Genomic DNA, 15,616 nt, shown 5'->3' on the forward strand with positions numbered 1-15,616 from the left:
TTAAGAGTCATAGTTGAGGGAGCTGGAGAGATGGCTCAGAGGTTAAGAGCACTGGCTGCTCTTCCAGAGGACCTGAGTTCAATTTCCAGCAACCCGTAGTGGTTCACAACCACCTATAATGAGATCTGGTGCCCTTTTCTGGACTGCAGGCATACATGCAGACAGAATACTGTATGCATAATAAATAAATTTTTTAAAAAAATCATAATTGAACCAGGCAGTGGTGGTACATTCTGGATTAAATGAGGCTGGTGGATCTCTGTGAGTTCAAGGTCAGCCTGATCTATAGAGCGACTTCTAGGACAGCCAGGGCTACACAGAGAAACCCTGTTTTGAAAACCAAAACCAAACAAGAATCATAATTGTTAGCTGGGAGTATTGGCACACTCCTTTAATCCCAGCAGTTGGGAGGTCTATGTAGTGAGTTCCAGGACAGCCAGAGTTACATAGTGAGAGACCCTGTCTTTGAAAAAAAAAAGAAAATGAAAAAAAAAGAGCCATAACTGTTTCAAAGATCTAAAAGTAACATAAAAAGCATCAACCAAACTTTAAGTATTGTTTCAAGATGAAGGTTTTAAGATGTCTACTTACCTCCTTCTCATAAGTGTTGAGTCACACTTACCTAGCTTGAATATGTATATTCAAGTTGATGTCCTTTAGAGTTGAAAAATGAAAGTAGGGGGAAAAATTCAAGTGTGTGTGTGTGTGAGAGTGTGTGTAATGTATGCAGATAACATGTTCCTGTGCAAGCATGTTTGAAGGCTGGAGAGTAACATTGATGCCATCTCTATTGCTCTTCACCTTACTGTGTGTAAAATGTTTGTGTGTGTGTGTGTGTGTGTGTGTGTGTGTGTGTGTGTGTGTGTGTGTGTGTGTGTGTATGCATGGGTACCTGTGTGTGAGATGTTTTTGTGTGTGGTGTGTGTGTGCATGCATGTGTGTGGTGTGTGTGAGGTGTGTGTGTATGTATGCATGGGCACCTCTGTGAGCAGAGATCAGAGGAGGCATCAGGTGCCCTTCTTCATTGTCTTCTAATTTGTGCCTTTGAGGTATGGTCTCTCACTTAACCGGGAGCTCATTATCTTTTTAACTAGGCTAGCATCCAGCAAGCCTCAACAGTCCTCCTGCCTCTGTCCTGCTCAGCCGAGGTTATAGGTGTGGGTGGAATGACATCTTGCCCTTATTCACCTGGGTGCTGGGATCTGAACTCTGGTCCTTCTGCTTTCACAGTGAACACTTTTAACCATGGAGACATCTCTGCACCAGTTCTCCAGCTCCTATCAGCCTTATGTTTTGAGTCAGGATGCCTCACTGAATCTGGAGCTCACTAGTTGGTACTAACTGGCCAGGAAGACTGGGGTCCTCCTGCCTCTGCCTCTTCAGCACTAGGATTACAGGCACACACTGCTTGGCTTTTTCTATTGGTGGTACAGGGAATTTGAGCTCAAGTCCTTGTGCTTGCACAACAAGAGATGAACCATCTCCCCAGCTCTAGATCTGGAGGAAGGCTTTTGTTGTGTGTGGAGTTTTTGTTTGTTTGTTTGTTAATTTGTTTGTTTGTTATGGCACAGGGTTTTCTGTGTAGCTTTGGAGGCTGTCCTGAAACTCAATCTGTAGACCAGGCTGGCCTCGAACTCACAGAGATCCAACTTCCTGTGCCTCTCAAGTGCTGGGATTGAAGGTGTGTGCCACCAATGCCCAGCCTTTGTTTTAAAATTTGTGCATGAATTTAAGTGATTTAACCCTGTGGCTTTGGAGGCTGTCCTGGAACTAGCTCTTGTAGACCAGGCTGGTCTCGAACTCACAGAGATCCTCCTGCCTCTGCCTCCCAAGTGCTGGGACTAAAGGTGTGCACCACCACCACCCGGCTCCAGTTCTAATTGATCATAATAGTAAAAACCCAGAGTCAGATCTTAGGGGGTGAAAGCTGAAAGATCAGAGAAGCAGAGCAGCCAGTCACTAGAGTTATGAAATCCTAAGACTGAAAAGGGGCTGACTCCTGTCTCTTCCTGCTTTATGTTCTGTTTTCTGCCCAGCTGTATCACTTCCTGTCTGTCTGTACAGACCTCCAGATCACTATGGTTAACTAGTGGCTAGTTCCACCTTCTGATCTTCAGGCAAGCTTTATTTCTTAACAGGTATCACCATAGTCTCACCATGTGGCTTGGCCTGGAACTCATTTTGTAAGCCAAGCTAATCTTGAGTTCACAAGAGATCCACCTGCCTCTGTTTAACAAGTGCTAGGATTAAAGATATATGCTACCATCCCTGGTTATTTCCTCTTAAAAAAAATTTTTTTGGGGGCGTGGAGTGAGGGTAGGGGTTGAGACAGGGACTCATGTAACCTGTGCTAACATCTTATCTTTCTACCCCCATCTCCCAAGTACTGGAATTACAGTTGTGTGCCACCATGCCTGGCTACAAATTATTTTTTGTAATTTTATTTTATGATCTGTATGTAGATGGACTACTGAACTATTAGAAAACTAAAGTTTCAGTAGTAATGAACATTTGTAGTTTACAAAGCAGTTTTACAAACATAATCTAATTTGATCTTGATAATCACATTTCATGTATTTATTGAAGACCGGAAAAAAAATCATTGTTTATCTCTATGACGTACAAATAGACATTATAATACTTACTTTATAGAGGGGACTGAAGGAGTGTAGACATGACTAAGTCCATAAGATGTGGCGTGAGCCTGCTGCTTTTTACTGGATTCTGACTTGCTGGTGACATGATCTGGGTTCTATTATTAACACATCATAAAAGGAACAACAAAAACATAAAATATCTGAGACCAACCTTAAGTAGAAGAGCATATCGATTATATGGATTATATATATTAATTATGTATGCAATTATAAAAGTTGCCTGAGATGTTTTGAATAACTTACATATAGTTCCCACCCCCCTTGTTTACACTTTCAATTAATAAATTTGGGTGTGATGCTTAAGAGCTTGTGAAATATTTATACAGGAAAGGTGAGGTAATTTTTTTTTCTCTCCTTTTGGTGGTTATTGTTTCAAGAAATCCTTTGTTCTTTTTAATGAGGGTAAAGGCAGATGGGTTTGGTAGAGACCTTTCCTGGTTAAGTAGAGACCCCTGCTGCTTCCATGGCTCCGGGCAGTCTTAGAGGAAAGCTGCTTGTCAGTGTGTTTTTCCTTGGGAATCCGGCCGCCTTGTTACTGTGAACTGTCGTAATTGGTCCAAGTTGTGCAGCATTATGAGTGATGTCTTTGTCTTGAAAGCTAACAAATAGCTCAAGAACATCCTTCAAAAGAGAAGAAACTTATAAAGGAGAGGCTGGCACAGTGAATGTTTAGACAGCGAGACTGACTGTTTTCAAACAAGTCTAACTCATTATATGCCTGGCAATGAAGACATCTTAATAACAGAAAACAGTCCTATTATCAGGATGCTTCTATTAGCCAATTTATTCATTGAGATCAGTGGGCAGAGCACCATCTGTTACCAGAAAATTTCTTTTCATCAAATCTGCCCCCATTAAGAGTCCTAGTTAAGTAACGTCAGCTTGCCCTCCAGCTTAATTTCCATAATAACTCAATTCAGGGTATAGAGAGAAAAGGGCAGCTAAGAGGATCTTGTAAATTGTACTGAGGATGTAATTTGGTCATCTCCTTGGATTTAAAAAAAAGTATTAGGAGTTCATGTGTGACACAGAAAAAGGCTGAAGAGAGGGGTATTGAATTCCAGATGGATGGGGGTAGTTCATAGCAAATGGTTGGATTAAGATTGCCTTTCTGATTGCTTTTTGGTGACATCTGGTTTTCTTAAATTTTTGTTTTCTAAGGCATATTTCAATTATTTAGGAAGTGAGAAGATTCTCATTCCATAATTATTTTGAGGATACACACACACACACACACACACACACACACACACACACACACACACACGGTGTGTGTGTTTATATAAAGTAAAATGAACATTCAGTTATTCATAACATAAATGCTTCTGCTGTGTCACTGAATTTTCTCTTTTTATTCTGCCAAAGGTCCATGACTCCAGCTCAGGCTGACTTGGAATTTCTTGAGAATGCCAAAAAGTTGTCCATGTATGGAGTTGATCTTCACAAAGCAAAGGTAGGGATAATTTTGATCTATATTAACATGTATGTAAATCATATGACACAGACCTAGTAATGTGGCACACCTGTTTTATACCTCTTAACAGCATTTATTTATTGTAGTTTTTTTTTTTTATTATTTTGTTTTTTTCAAGACAGGGTTTCTCTGTGTTGCCCTGGCTGTCCTCGAACTCTGCTGCTCTGTAGACTAGACTGGCCTTAGACTCAGAGATTGCCTGCCTCTGCCTCCTAAGTGCTGGAATTAGAGGTGTGAGCTGCCACCACCATGCTAGAGAATGGCTTCTTAAGTTTTTTTTTTTTTTTTGAGGGGGGGTGATTGTATGCCTCAAAATAAATATATTGAAAAATGAATTGTATACTTTAAGTGGAAAAATTGCGTTATATGAATTCTATATCAATAAAGTAATCCCTATTTGTAAGAAATTTGCAACCAGCCAGGTGGTGGTGGAGCACACCTTTAATCCCAGCACTCGGAAGGCAGGGGTAGGAGGATCTCTGTGAGTTCGAGACCAGCCTGGTCTACAAGAGCGAGTGCCAGGACAGCCTCCAGAGTCACAGAGAAACCCTGTCTTGAAAAACCAAAAAGAAAAAAAAAAAATTGCAACCAAAACATTGTAAAGATAAAAATTTGAATGTCTAGAGGAAAATAAATTGTATTTTCTAAAATAAAGTTATATTTGAAGATGCAGAGAGGCATCAAGGGGTATTTTGGTTCTACAAGCAGCATTATCCATGTAAGAATCACCTGGATGTCTACTAAATATGCAGATTCCATAGCTCTGGCCAGGTTTATAGGCTGGCTAGAAAGAGACGCTAGCTCTATATTTAATGGCATTCCAGATGGTGCTAATGAAGCCTGAATCAGAACCATTGGTCTCCCAGTCAGTGGCATTTAACACCACCTAGGAACTTGTTAGAAATACATGTTTCAGGTCTCTCACAGAGGTAATAAAGACCTCAGTGCCCTGTGACAAGCTCTGCAAATGACTCATGCGCATCGGATAAGCCATAGCTCTTTTGAGAACTACTGGGTTAGGGAATCAGAAGCATGAATATTGCTGGAGTTTCTTTCCAGCCTGGTCCCACAGCTGCGTTGCCCCAAATAAACACACGAATGCTATATTAATTATAAAACTGTTGGCCAATGGCTAGGGCTTCTTACTGACTAGCTCTCTTTTAATTATTAACCCATATCTATTAATCTAAGTATTTCCATCTTACCAGAGAACCTTGTCCTAATTAATGCAAGTCAGTTGGCTGCTAACTGGCTACTAAAATGGCTGGGGTGTTGCAAAGATTGCCAGGGACAGGACACAAGGGATGATCTGGAGGCTTCTACAGAGGAACTTAGCTAGTACCTATGATGTAGACAAAGCCGTATCCAGTAAGAAATAAAGGAAGAGAGATACTTAGCCACAAAAGGGAAATGGGCTAGAGATAAAGGTCAGCTGATAGAGCGATTGCCTAGCATGCATGAAGTCCTGGGTTCAGTCCCCAGCAGCACAGAAACTGGATGTGGTGTGCTTGCCCATAATCCCAGCCCTTGGAAATTAGAGGCAGGGGCATCAGAAGTTCATTATCCTTCTCGGCTATATGGCTCTCTAAAGCCGTTGCTCTTCTCTGAATTGTTCTGAACTGGGCATGGTGACTCCCATGACCCTGAAGAGTGCTGTTAAGACCTCAGTGAGTCAGCTGAGGAGCACTTGCAGGACTGAAATCTGCTAGGTTTTACTTCTCATTTCCTAATGGAGGCTGGCGTCAGAAGTGGATGGAGTCAGATAACATGTGCCCTTTTAAAATGTTACAAAGCACAGTGTTCCTCCCAGTAATGCCATCAAAAGAGAAAGAAAGCTAACAAGCTGGTTCAGTGGGTAAAGGCACCTGACACCAAGCCTGGTAAGCAGTTTGATCCCTGAGACCCACATGGTGAAAGGAGAGAACCAACTTTGACCTCCTCTGAACTCCACAAGTACTTCAATTGTGGCAGGTGTTTGCCCACACATAACTAATTAATTAATTTTTAAAGTTTTAATTGTAATTTTTATCTTTATGTTCATTGGTATTTTTCCTTTGTGTATGTATATCTCTGTGAGGGTGTCAGATCTCTTGGAAGTAGAAATACAGACAGTTGTGAGCTGCCATGTGGGTACTGAGAATTGAACCCAGGACCTCTGGAAGAACAGCCAGTGCTCTTAACCACTGAGCTGTCTCTCCAGCCCCCCTTTAAAAAATTTTAAAAAGAGAAAGATAATTTTAACCTGTAGACTTTAAAAATATAAATTTTGGTAAATTTTCAGTTATGTAGTCTTTGAATTGAAGCTGTATGTGATTTTTTTATCTTTGTATTTCTTGTATATAACACATTTAGGTACTAATAATTTTCTCTATTCTCATTTTAGGAAAAAGTAGTCAGGAAGCACTTAATTTTGGGTTTGATTACTTACTAGATAAAAATCATTTGATTAACTCAGGTGCAGTTTGTTTTCCTTGAATTATGTGGTTAATATTTTGAATTTTTCTTAATAAGTAGGTACATTAATGTAATGCCATTTTACTTTAGTGTTCTTTCTAGGCTTAGGAATAGTATTTGTAATTTAATGTACTTAACATCAAATTTTTTACTATCAGATCTCTTTCGATAAATTTATATAGTAATAAACATATATATGCCACGGTGGATATGTGGAGATCAGAGGGGAATGTGGGAATTTTCACTCTACTATGTAGATTCTGGGCATTGAACTCTGGTTGTCAGGGATGGTAGCAAATGACTTTATCTGTTGGGCCATCTCACTGATATAACAGTGATAACTCTTACCCTGGTGCCTAGTGAGATCACTGAGGTTGTCTACTAGCTTAGACAATACTCCAGTGGACAATGACTGCTTATGTTTTTGTTTTGTTTTATTTTGTTTTTCAAGACAGGGTTTCTCTGTGTGTAGCCCTGGTTATCCAGGAACTCACTCTGTAGAACAGGCTGGCCTCAAATTCACAGAGATCCGCCTGCTTCTGTCTCCCAAGTACTGGGATTAAAGTCATGCACCACTAGCACAAACTTTAAGTGTTGTTTTTATGGTATGCTTTGGACCTGTTGGGGGTTGTTGGTCACTTCAGATTATTTAATAATAGCCAAAAATGTGTTTACCACTTCACTCAGAGAAATGCTGATGCTTCTCTTTTCAGGATTTGGAGGGAGTGGATATCATCCTGGGAGTCTGCTCTAGTGGCCTTTTGGTTTACAAAGATAAATTGAGAATTAACCGTTTTCCTTGGCCCAAAGTGCTAAAGATTTCTTACAAGCGTAGCAGCTTCTTCATCAAGATCCGACCTGGAGAGGTACAAAACTTGTTTCTTTTTCTCCCCAACCAAACACTGACTGAAACATCCCTTCTAGCTGGCCATGGTCAGCAAATGCTTGTAATCCCTGTACTTGTAATTCTGGAGGCTGAAGTAGGAAGAGAATTGCCAATTCAGGGTGAGCCTGAGTTACATAGGAAAACCTTGTCTTAAGAATGAATGAATCACTGGACAGCAGTGGGTGGCACACGACTTTAATCCTAGAGCCTGGTCTACAGAGTGACTTTCAGGGACATGGACAGCCAGGGCTACACAGAGAAACGCTGTCTTCAAAAACCAAACAAGAAAAAAAAAAAAATAATGAATGAATGAATGAATTAAACATTCTTTCCTTTCCATTTCCCATTATGTTATCTAAGAAGTCTTTGATGGAGAATGCCCTGTCTGTATATGTTTCTCTTATTGGTTGATCAATAAAACGATGATTGACCAGTCGCCAGGCAGGAAGTATAGGTGGGACTACCAGATGAAGAGAGTGCTGGGGAGAGGAGGCAGAGAGGAGTTGCCAGAGGCAGACACCATGTAGCTACCGGGAAGATAGAACTCAGGGCATTCTCTGGTAAGATAAGGCCATGTAGAAAAACATAGATTATAGAGAGCTATCCAGTAAGAAGTCTAAGCCATCAGCCAAACAGTTTATAATTAATATAAGTCTCTGTGTGTTTATTTGGGACTGAAGGGTGGTGGGACCAGTTGGAAAAGAAACTCTGTCTACAAGTCTTCATATAGCTACTCCCAGCACTTGTGGGATAGAGCCAGGAGGATCAGAACTTCCAGGCCTGTCCACATGAGAACTGTCTCTAACACCTAGAAAACCAAACTTGGTAATTAGTGGTCAAATTTCAGTATATACCCATCTAATTTTAGCTTTTATATTGAAGATCTGTGGTGATACTACAAAAATTGTTTAAATAGGAGTTCATTTTTTTTTAAGTTTTTGTTTTGTTTTTACACAGAATCTCTGTTTCTCTGGCTGTCCTGGAGACTTATTTAATTTGATTGTGTATGTGGGAGAGGGATATGTCACTGGGCACATGAGTGCCCCAGAAGGCCAGAGACATTGAATACCCTGGATCAGAGCTGCAGGCAGTTGTGAGCCACCTGACCTGGGTTCTGGGAACTGAATAAGAGCAGTATGTGCTCTTAACCACTGAATTCTCTGCAGCCTGGGGCTCTCTTTGTTTTTTGTTTGTTTGTTTGTTTGTTTTTTTAGCTCTAAATTCTTCTCTGCCACTTCCTGATCAAAGACTTGGGGAATATTGGAATCTGAGCTTCCTTATGTTTAAGAAGAATAATAACTTTTCTGTCCCAGTCCATTTGAACATGGAATGAGATGACTGGAGAACTCTAGGCAGGGAAGCCCAGACCCTGCTTATGGAAGGTGGCTTTATGTGTGAATATCACCATCTTCTGGTGAAGAGTGGAACTGTCTCAGCGTGGAAATTCTGGATGTGCCTTGAAGCACTGTTTCATGCTGTAATCATTTGCCTGTGCAGGTGCCTATCAGTATCTTCCCTCAATTGAAATCCAGGAGTTTTAACAACAAAGGGTTTTTGAGACAGTGTCTAACTGTGTAGATCTATCTGGCCTGGAAGTTGCAAAGATGTCCTTGCCCTGTCTGCTAGTGCTGACATTAAAAGGCATGCACCACCATGCCTGGATAACCAAGAAATGCTTATTAAACAGTTTTTTTTTTTTCTTCTTTTTGTGCCAGTGACTATTCTAGGGGCTCTAAATATAACAGTAAGTGGAAAAGATGTCATTCTTCAACCAGCCTGCATTTTATGCACAGAATTGTTAATAAATGCTATAGGAAGTCCTTGCCTTTGAAGTCTCAACTGTCTAATATATAGTGAAAATACACAATTCTTTCTCAAAGCAGATGAAAACAGCAGGACTCTGAAAAATGGAGTGCTGTGACTGCAGCAGGGGGTTGCTCCATTTTGTAGCCGAGTGAGCAGGTAGCTTCTTTGCGCTCAGTTTCTTCATGTATAGTTGTGGTTTCTAGTCATACTGTGGCTGGCAATAACATACTCAGAGCAGGCCTGCTTCCTTTTCCATCTTAAAAAGTGTACTTGAGGTGGAAATAAAGGGGTCAAAACAAAAGCATATGTTTCTAGTAGCCCTTGCATTTCCGGTATGGTTTGCTTTAGCCGGAAAGGTCCTCACAGGTCAGTTAAATAGGAAAAGGAAACTTGTAATCATCCAAGAACAAGGAAAGATGTGCCAGAGATTTACTGCATAATGTGGTGACTGTAGTTACAAATGAGCACGTTCTTGAAAATTGCTGAGGGGACACTCACTAGCTGTGTGAGGGACACTCACTAGCTGTGTGAGGGGACACTCACTAGCTGTGTGAGGGACACTCACTAGCTGTGTGAGGCCTGGTTTAATCTTCAGCACTAACTCCCCCCCCCCAAAAAAAAATCACCGTGAGGATGAGTTTTTATCTCTCTCTCTCTCTCTCTCTCTCTCTCTCTCTCTCTCTCTCACGCACACACACACACACACACACACACACACACACACACACACACACACACAAGACTTGTGAGTTAGTCTGTATGCCAGTTTGCTTCATTTGGTTGTTCTACAATATATGAGTGCACCAAACATGCTGAACACTGGCAATACTTGTAATTTTTACTTGTCAATTTAAAAATTAAAAAGAATCTGGACAAGGAGGCACACACCTTTAATTCTAGAGGTCTGTGATTTATATAGCCCAGCTAGTTAGGGCAACATAGTGAGACCCTGCCTTAAAGAGAGAGAGAGAGAGAAGAGAGAGAGAGAGAGAGAGAGAGAGAGAGAGAGAGAGAGAGAGAGAGAGAGAGAAGAAAAAGAAAAAAGTAATCTGGTTTGAGATAAATGTTTAGCTCCCATTACTAATTCCTATTGCATAATAATATTGACTAGCTGGAGAAATGACTGGATGTCTCATTCCTTGATTATTGAGTAATCTAAAGTTACAAATGTAGGTACGTGCCTAAAGAAAAGCAGTTCTGGGGGCTGGAGAGATGGCTCAGAGGTTAAGAGCACTGTCTGCTCTTCAGAGGTCCTGAGTTCAATTCCCAGCAACCACATGGTGGCTCACAACCATCCATTATGAGATCTGGTGCCCTCTTCTGGTGTGCAGATATACATGGAAGCAGAATGTTGTATACATAATAAATAAATAAAATCTTTAAAAAAAAAAAAAAAGAAAAAAGTAGTTCTAGCAGTCAAAGTCGACTAAAGTATGTGTCTTAAGAATCCATGTTGTATTGTGTGTGTTCTGAAAAAACAAAAAAGATTCATAAGTAATAAAAGACATATTTCCTGGCTTTCTTGCTTTAGAAAAAGCCTCCCTCAGTGAGAAGATTTCTTTTAGTAAGAAAAAAATTTAACTGTAACATTTTAAAAAATTTTTGTGTATGTGGACATTTTGCCTGCATGTATGTTTGTGCACCACATGTGTGCCTAGTACCCATGGAGGTCAGAAGAGTGTGTTGGATCCCTGGGGTATGGAGTAACAGAAGCCATCATGTGGGTTCTGGAAATTGAACCCCAGTCCTCTGGAACAACTGAGCCATCTCTGCGACCCCAAGACATTCTTTATATTTAAAAACATCTCTTTGGTGATGTCATATTTCTCTGGCTCTGTGTCACTTTAATTGAATAATATGTTTGTGTTAACTTATATCTTTATAGCAAGAACAATATGAAAGTACCATTGGCTTCAAGCTTCCCAGTTATCGAGCAGCTAAGAAACTATGGAAAGTCTGTGTGGAGCATCACACATTTTTCAGGTATTGTTCTCACTCAAGGAGTTCTCAAGGGCCTATTATTGGTGCATATTTATTTTGAACCTGCTGTTGAAATTGTCTTCTCTGTAGGGCTGGCATTTTGTTTAGCTCAGGTAAGAGTGAATCAAGAAAACTTATCAAGGAAAGTGAATGTAGTTCTCCCTCTTTTGGCTGGAAAGCATATCCCAGCATTCCCAGAGTGCCTTTCCATGCACTGTAACAGGATAGCAGAGGTGAGGAGTGAGAACTGGTGCTTTTTAGGGGCTCTGGTTGCTTTCACAGCAGCTAAACTCAGTCCTGGGCTTGGGTTGTTACACTCCAGCTTTGTAGCCGTAAGTAAGTAACTTAGTCTTATGATGTTTCAATATCCTCTGTCTGTATAATGATGAAAACATTTCAAGGATAGAGTGTAAAGCTTACAGTGCTATCAGCCATTATGAAAACCATAAAATCTTATTCATAGAAACTTAACAATGATTTTAATATAGGTCCCAACTAAACTAATTCTGGTTGCTTGAGATATGGCGTAGACTTACAATAAATATTGCTTCACTAGGGGTTGGAGATATGGCTCAGTGGTTAAGAGCACTGACTGTTCTTCCAGAGGTAACTGAGTTCAATTCCTGGCATGGTGGCTCACAACCACCTAGAACGAGATCTGGTGCCCTCTGCTGGCATGTGGGCAGAAGACTGTATACATAATAAATAAAATCTTAAAAAGAAGAAAAAAAGATTGCTTGACTAGAAATCTCTTTTTTTTAAAAATTTTTTTTATTAGTTCAAATTAGGAACAAGCTTATTTCACATGTCAATCCCTTCTCCCTCTCCCTCCCCTCACCCCGACTAGAAATCTCTTAACTGCTAAAATAAACCACAAGAGTTTGGAAACATTTTTATTCTTGGTTGATTTTTAGATTTATAGTCACAATGATAAAATAATGCAATAAAATAATGAAATAACACAATTATGATTTTTTCTCTCCCAGACTAACTTCTACAGACACCATTCCCAAAAGTAAATTTCTTGCCCTGGGATCGAAATTTCGATACAGTGGCCGGACTCAAGCACAGACCAGGCAAGCCAGTGCTCTGATTGACAGACCTGCTCCGCACTTTGAGCGGACAGCAAGCAAACGGGCATCCAGGAGCCTTGATGGAGGTTTGTATTAGATATTATTGTGATCTTTAGGGAAAGGTAAAGGAAGTATAAGGGATTTTTGTTTGTTTGGGTTTTTTTTTCTTCTTTGTATTGTTTTGCGAGAATAGTATTTCAGACTGGCCTCAATCTCCATGGCCTCCTGTCCTGACCTCCTAGTGCTGCGGTTTCAAACCTGTCAGCATGCCCAACTGGGAAGTATGGTTATTTATAAGAAAATCCAACTATCTTCCATTTACAGAAAGCCTCAGTGGTAAAGTGAAAGGGGTGCTACTGTTTAATTCAGACCTAAGAAAGCCAGGCTGGGTGATGCTGTGTGCCTTTGACCCTGGCACTCCCAGCACCCGGAGGCAGAAGCAGGTGCATCTCTGTGCTAGCTTGGTCTACAGCGAGTTCCAGGCAGCCAGGGCCCGCAGTGAGACCCTGCCTCAAAAATGCACAAACAAAAACCCAACAACAGAGTTAAGAAAACCATCTTAAGAAAATGAGAATTAAAATTTGACTGCAAGGCAGCAATGGATGAATACCAATAGATTTATATAAGTATTTAACTCAGTTTTTACTTTTTTCAGCCACTTGCTTTACATTTCCTATGCACCTAGTGTTCCCTGGAGATACTGCTATGGCCTCTATCAAATGTGGCCTCTATCCTCATGGAGTTTTCATTCCATAGGTAGAGACAGAAACAAACAAAACAAAGTAACTTCAGGTAGTCTTGAGTGCTATAAAGAAAATAAAACGTGAGAAATGTGGACAAAGTGTCCCCAGGTGGGGAAATGGAGGGGCTGTTTCAGATTAGGTAATCCAGTTAAATTCAGAAGGTTCCCCAGAAGAATGTCATTCCGCTGAGAACTATGAGACGTAACTGGCAATCCCAAAGTCTAGATGGAACACTCCAGATGAGAGTAGCAAGTGCATATCCTTGAAGGGAGGAATGAGCTTTATCTGTCCCATAGAACATTCTGTGCCAATGGAAACGTGATGTTGATTCAGAACCACTGTATGTGGTTGTTAAGAACTGGAAATGTGGCTGCTGCTGAGGAGCTGAGCTTTCCATTTAAGACAACAAAACAAATGGCATGTGACAATTGTCTGAACAGCACAGGTGTAAATTCTAGTAAACACAGGGGAGAGGGATGTGGGTGAGAGGTGATGACAGCTTGCTTAAGTAGTGCCCACAACAGTGGAGAGCAGTTAGGGGTTCATTTTAGAAGTAGGGCTAACAGCATTGCTAATAAATTAAGTATTGGAAATGGCAAGGAGAAGAAAATCAAGTTTTATTCCTGGGTTTGATCATTTGGTGGAAGGAGAGACTCCACAAGGAGGCAGAGTCTGGGATATAGCGAAGCCAGGTTTCTGTTTTGTGTTGTCACTCGACCTCCATATCTTTGCTGTATTCATGTGATACTATAGGGGAGCTTGTTCCTTACCCAGTGAGCCCTGACCTCCACTTGAGCCTCCATGTGAGGAGCTAGATTTTGAAGCTATTTTTCATATATGAAAACTGATGGTGGAAAGTCTCTGTGGCTTGCTCAGACATCTCACAAATAGTAACATGTAAAGTGTGAACAAAACCCAGGTCTGTCTGACACCACTTATCATGGGCACCATGGGGCATTTCAGAGCTATATAGACACTGAGTCTGATGTGACATTTCTTTCACGTAGCCAGAATTAAAAATTCAAGTGTTAATGGTCTAATGGTCTTTGTTAAGTTAAACAAATTAGAAAGCCTTATTTACAGAATAATTGATTGCCTAAGATTTTTTTGCAGTCAAATGTTCTACCACTTAACTGGACCCAGCTTTAAACTTTTTTTTAAGCCATCCAGCAATGTTTTTTTTTTTTTTTTTTTTTTTTTGAGACAGGGTTTCTCTGTGTCCTGGAACTAACTCTGTAGGCCAGGCTGTCCTTGAACTCAGAGAACCTCCTACCTCTGCCTCCTGAGTACTGGGATTAAAGATGTGCACCATCATCGCCCAGCACTTTACTCTTTTTCTGATTTCTTCAGATAGTTTCCTACTGATACTTATCATTCTTACTTAGCTTTAGAATTTAAGCAATTCACCAGAGTCAGAAAGCTATTTAGAAGTAGAAACAGAAGCTGGGACTGTTCTCTAAGATGTGTGCTTTAAAAATAAGATTTATTTTATTTTTCATTGTGTGTATGTGTTTGTGTGGGGGTATGTAATTATGAGTATGAATGCCCTTGTTGTCAGACGAGGGCATTAGGACTTCTACCTCTGGAGTTACAGGTAGTGGTGAGGTGCCCAGTGTAAGTGCTGGGAACAAAACTAGGCTACTCAGCAAACATCTTAGCTGCTGAGCCATCCCTCTGGCCCCAGCTATGTTTTTACTCTTTTTCACTACTTTTATGTAGAAAGGAGAGAGTGAAAGCTGTTAATAATTAATATTCATTGAGCACTTAATATGTTCTAGGTATTTTACTCTAAGCTAGTGTTTCACAACCCTCCTAATGCTGCAACCCTTTAGTACATTTCCTCACACTACTTCATAACTAATTTTGCTACTGTTATGAATTATAATGGAAATAGTTTGGTAGATAGAGGTTTGTCAAAGTGTTGCAACCCAGGGTGAAACCCCTGCTCTAAGCAGTTAAAGACTTTTCCTATTGGGTTCACTCTCCTTTTATTTTGTTTTGATTTCTATTATTACTGTGGTGGGTGTGGGTGTGCAATAGCATGCAGTGGACCTGAGAAGACTGTGGCTCTGTATGTCCGGCTAGCTGGCACATGAACTTCCAGGGGTTCTTTCTCTTTCCAGGAGCACTAAGATTACAGATGCACACTATCGTGCACAGCTTGGTGTGAATGCTAGGAATTTGAACTCAAGTCTTCACCTTTATACAGCAAACTATTTACACATCAAACCCTTTTCCCAGCCTCTCGCTTCCCTTTAAAAAATATAATTAGGGACAGGTCATGGTGGTGCATACCCTTAATCCCAGCACTTGAAGGCAGAGGCAGCTGGATTTGTGAGTTCAAAGCCAGCCTGGTCTACAGCATGAGTTCTAGAACAGCCAGGAGACTTACAAAAAAGATGTAAAATTTATAAGGTTGAGAAACATAAAAGCTTAAGTTGTTTATCTAAGAAATTATTTTAAGGTCTAAAAAAATATTTTAAGGTTAGTAATACAAGTTATGATAGGAAGTAGTTTAAGTATAAAACTTTGGACTCATCAAG

At 40.4% G+C, this 15,616-nt stretch overlaps 1 protein-coding gene across 20 annotated transcripts in view; it reads left to right on the top strand.

Moving 5' to 3' along the window:
• Epb41 (erythrocyte membrane protein band 4.1) overlaps positions 1–15,616 on the top strand; it is a 134,670-nt gene that overhangs the window by 70,278 nt on the left and 48,776 nt on the right. For all 20 annotated transcript variants that reach the window (XM_027399475.2, XM_027399474.2, XM_035439560.1 and 17 more), the window contains exons 8-11: positions 4,023–4,110; positions 7,299–7,451; positions 11,163–11,260; positions 12,244–12,416. In XM_027399475.2, the coding sequence (XP_027255276.1) occupies positions 4,023–4,110; positions 7,299–7,451; positions 11,163–11,260; positions 12,244–12,416 (512 nt within the window). The remainder of the gene's footprint in view (positions 1–4,022; positions 4,111–7,298; positions 7,452–11,162; positions 11,261–12,243; positions 12,417–15,616) is intronic.

This window comes from Cricetulus griseus, chromosome 2, assembly GCF_003668045.3.
Source record: "Cricetulus griseus strain 17A/GY chromosome 2, alternate assembly CriGri-PICRH-1.0, whole genome shotgun sequence".
Classification (NCBI taxonomy): Eukaryota; Metazoa; Chordata; class Mammalia; order Rodentia; family Cricetidae; genus Cricetulus; species Cricetulus griseus.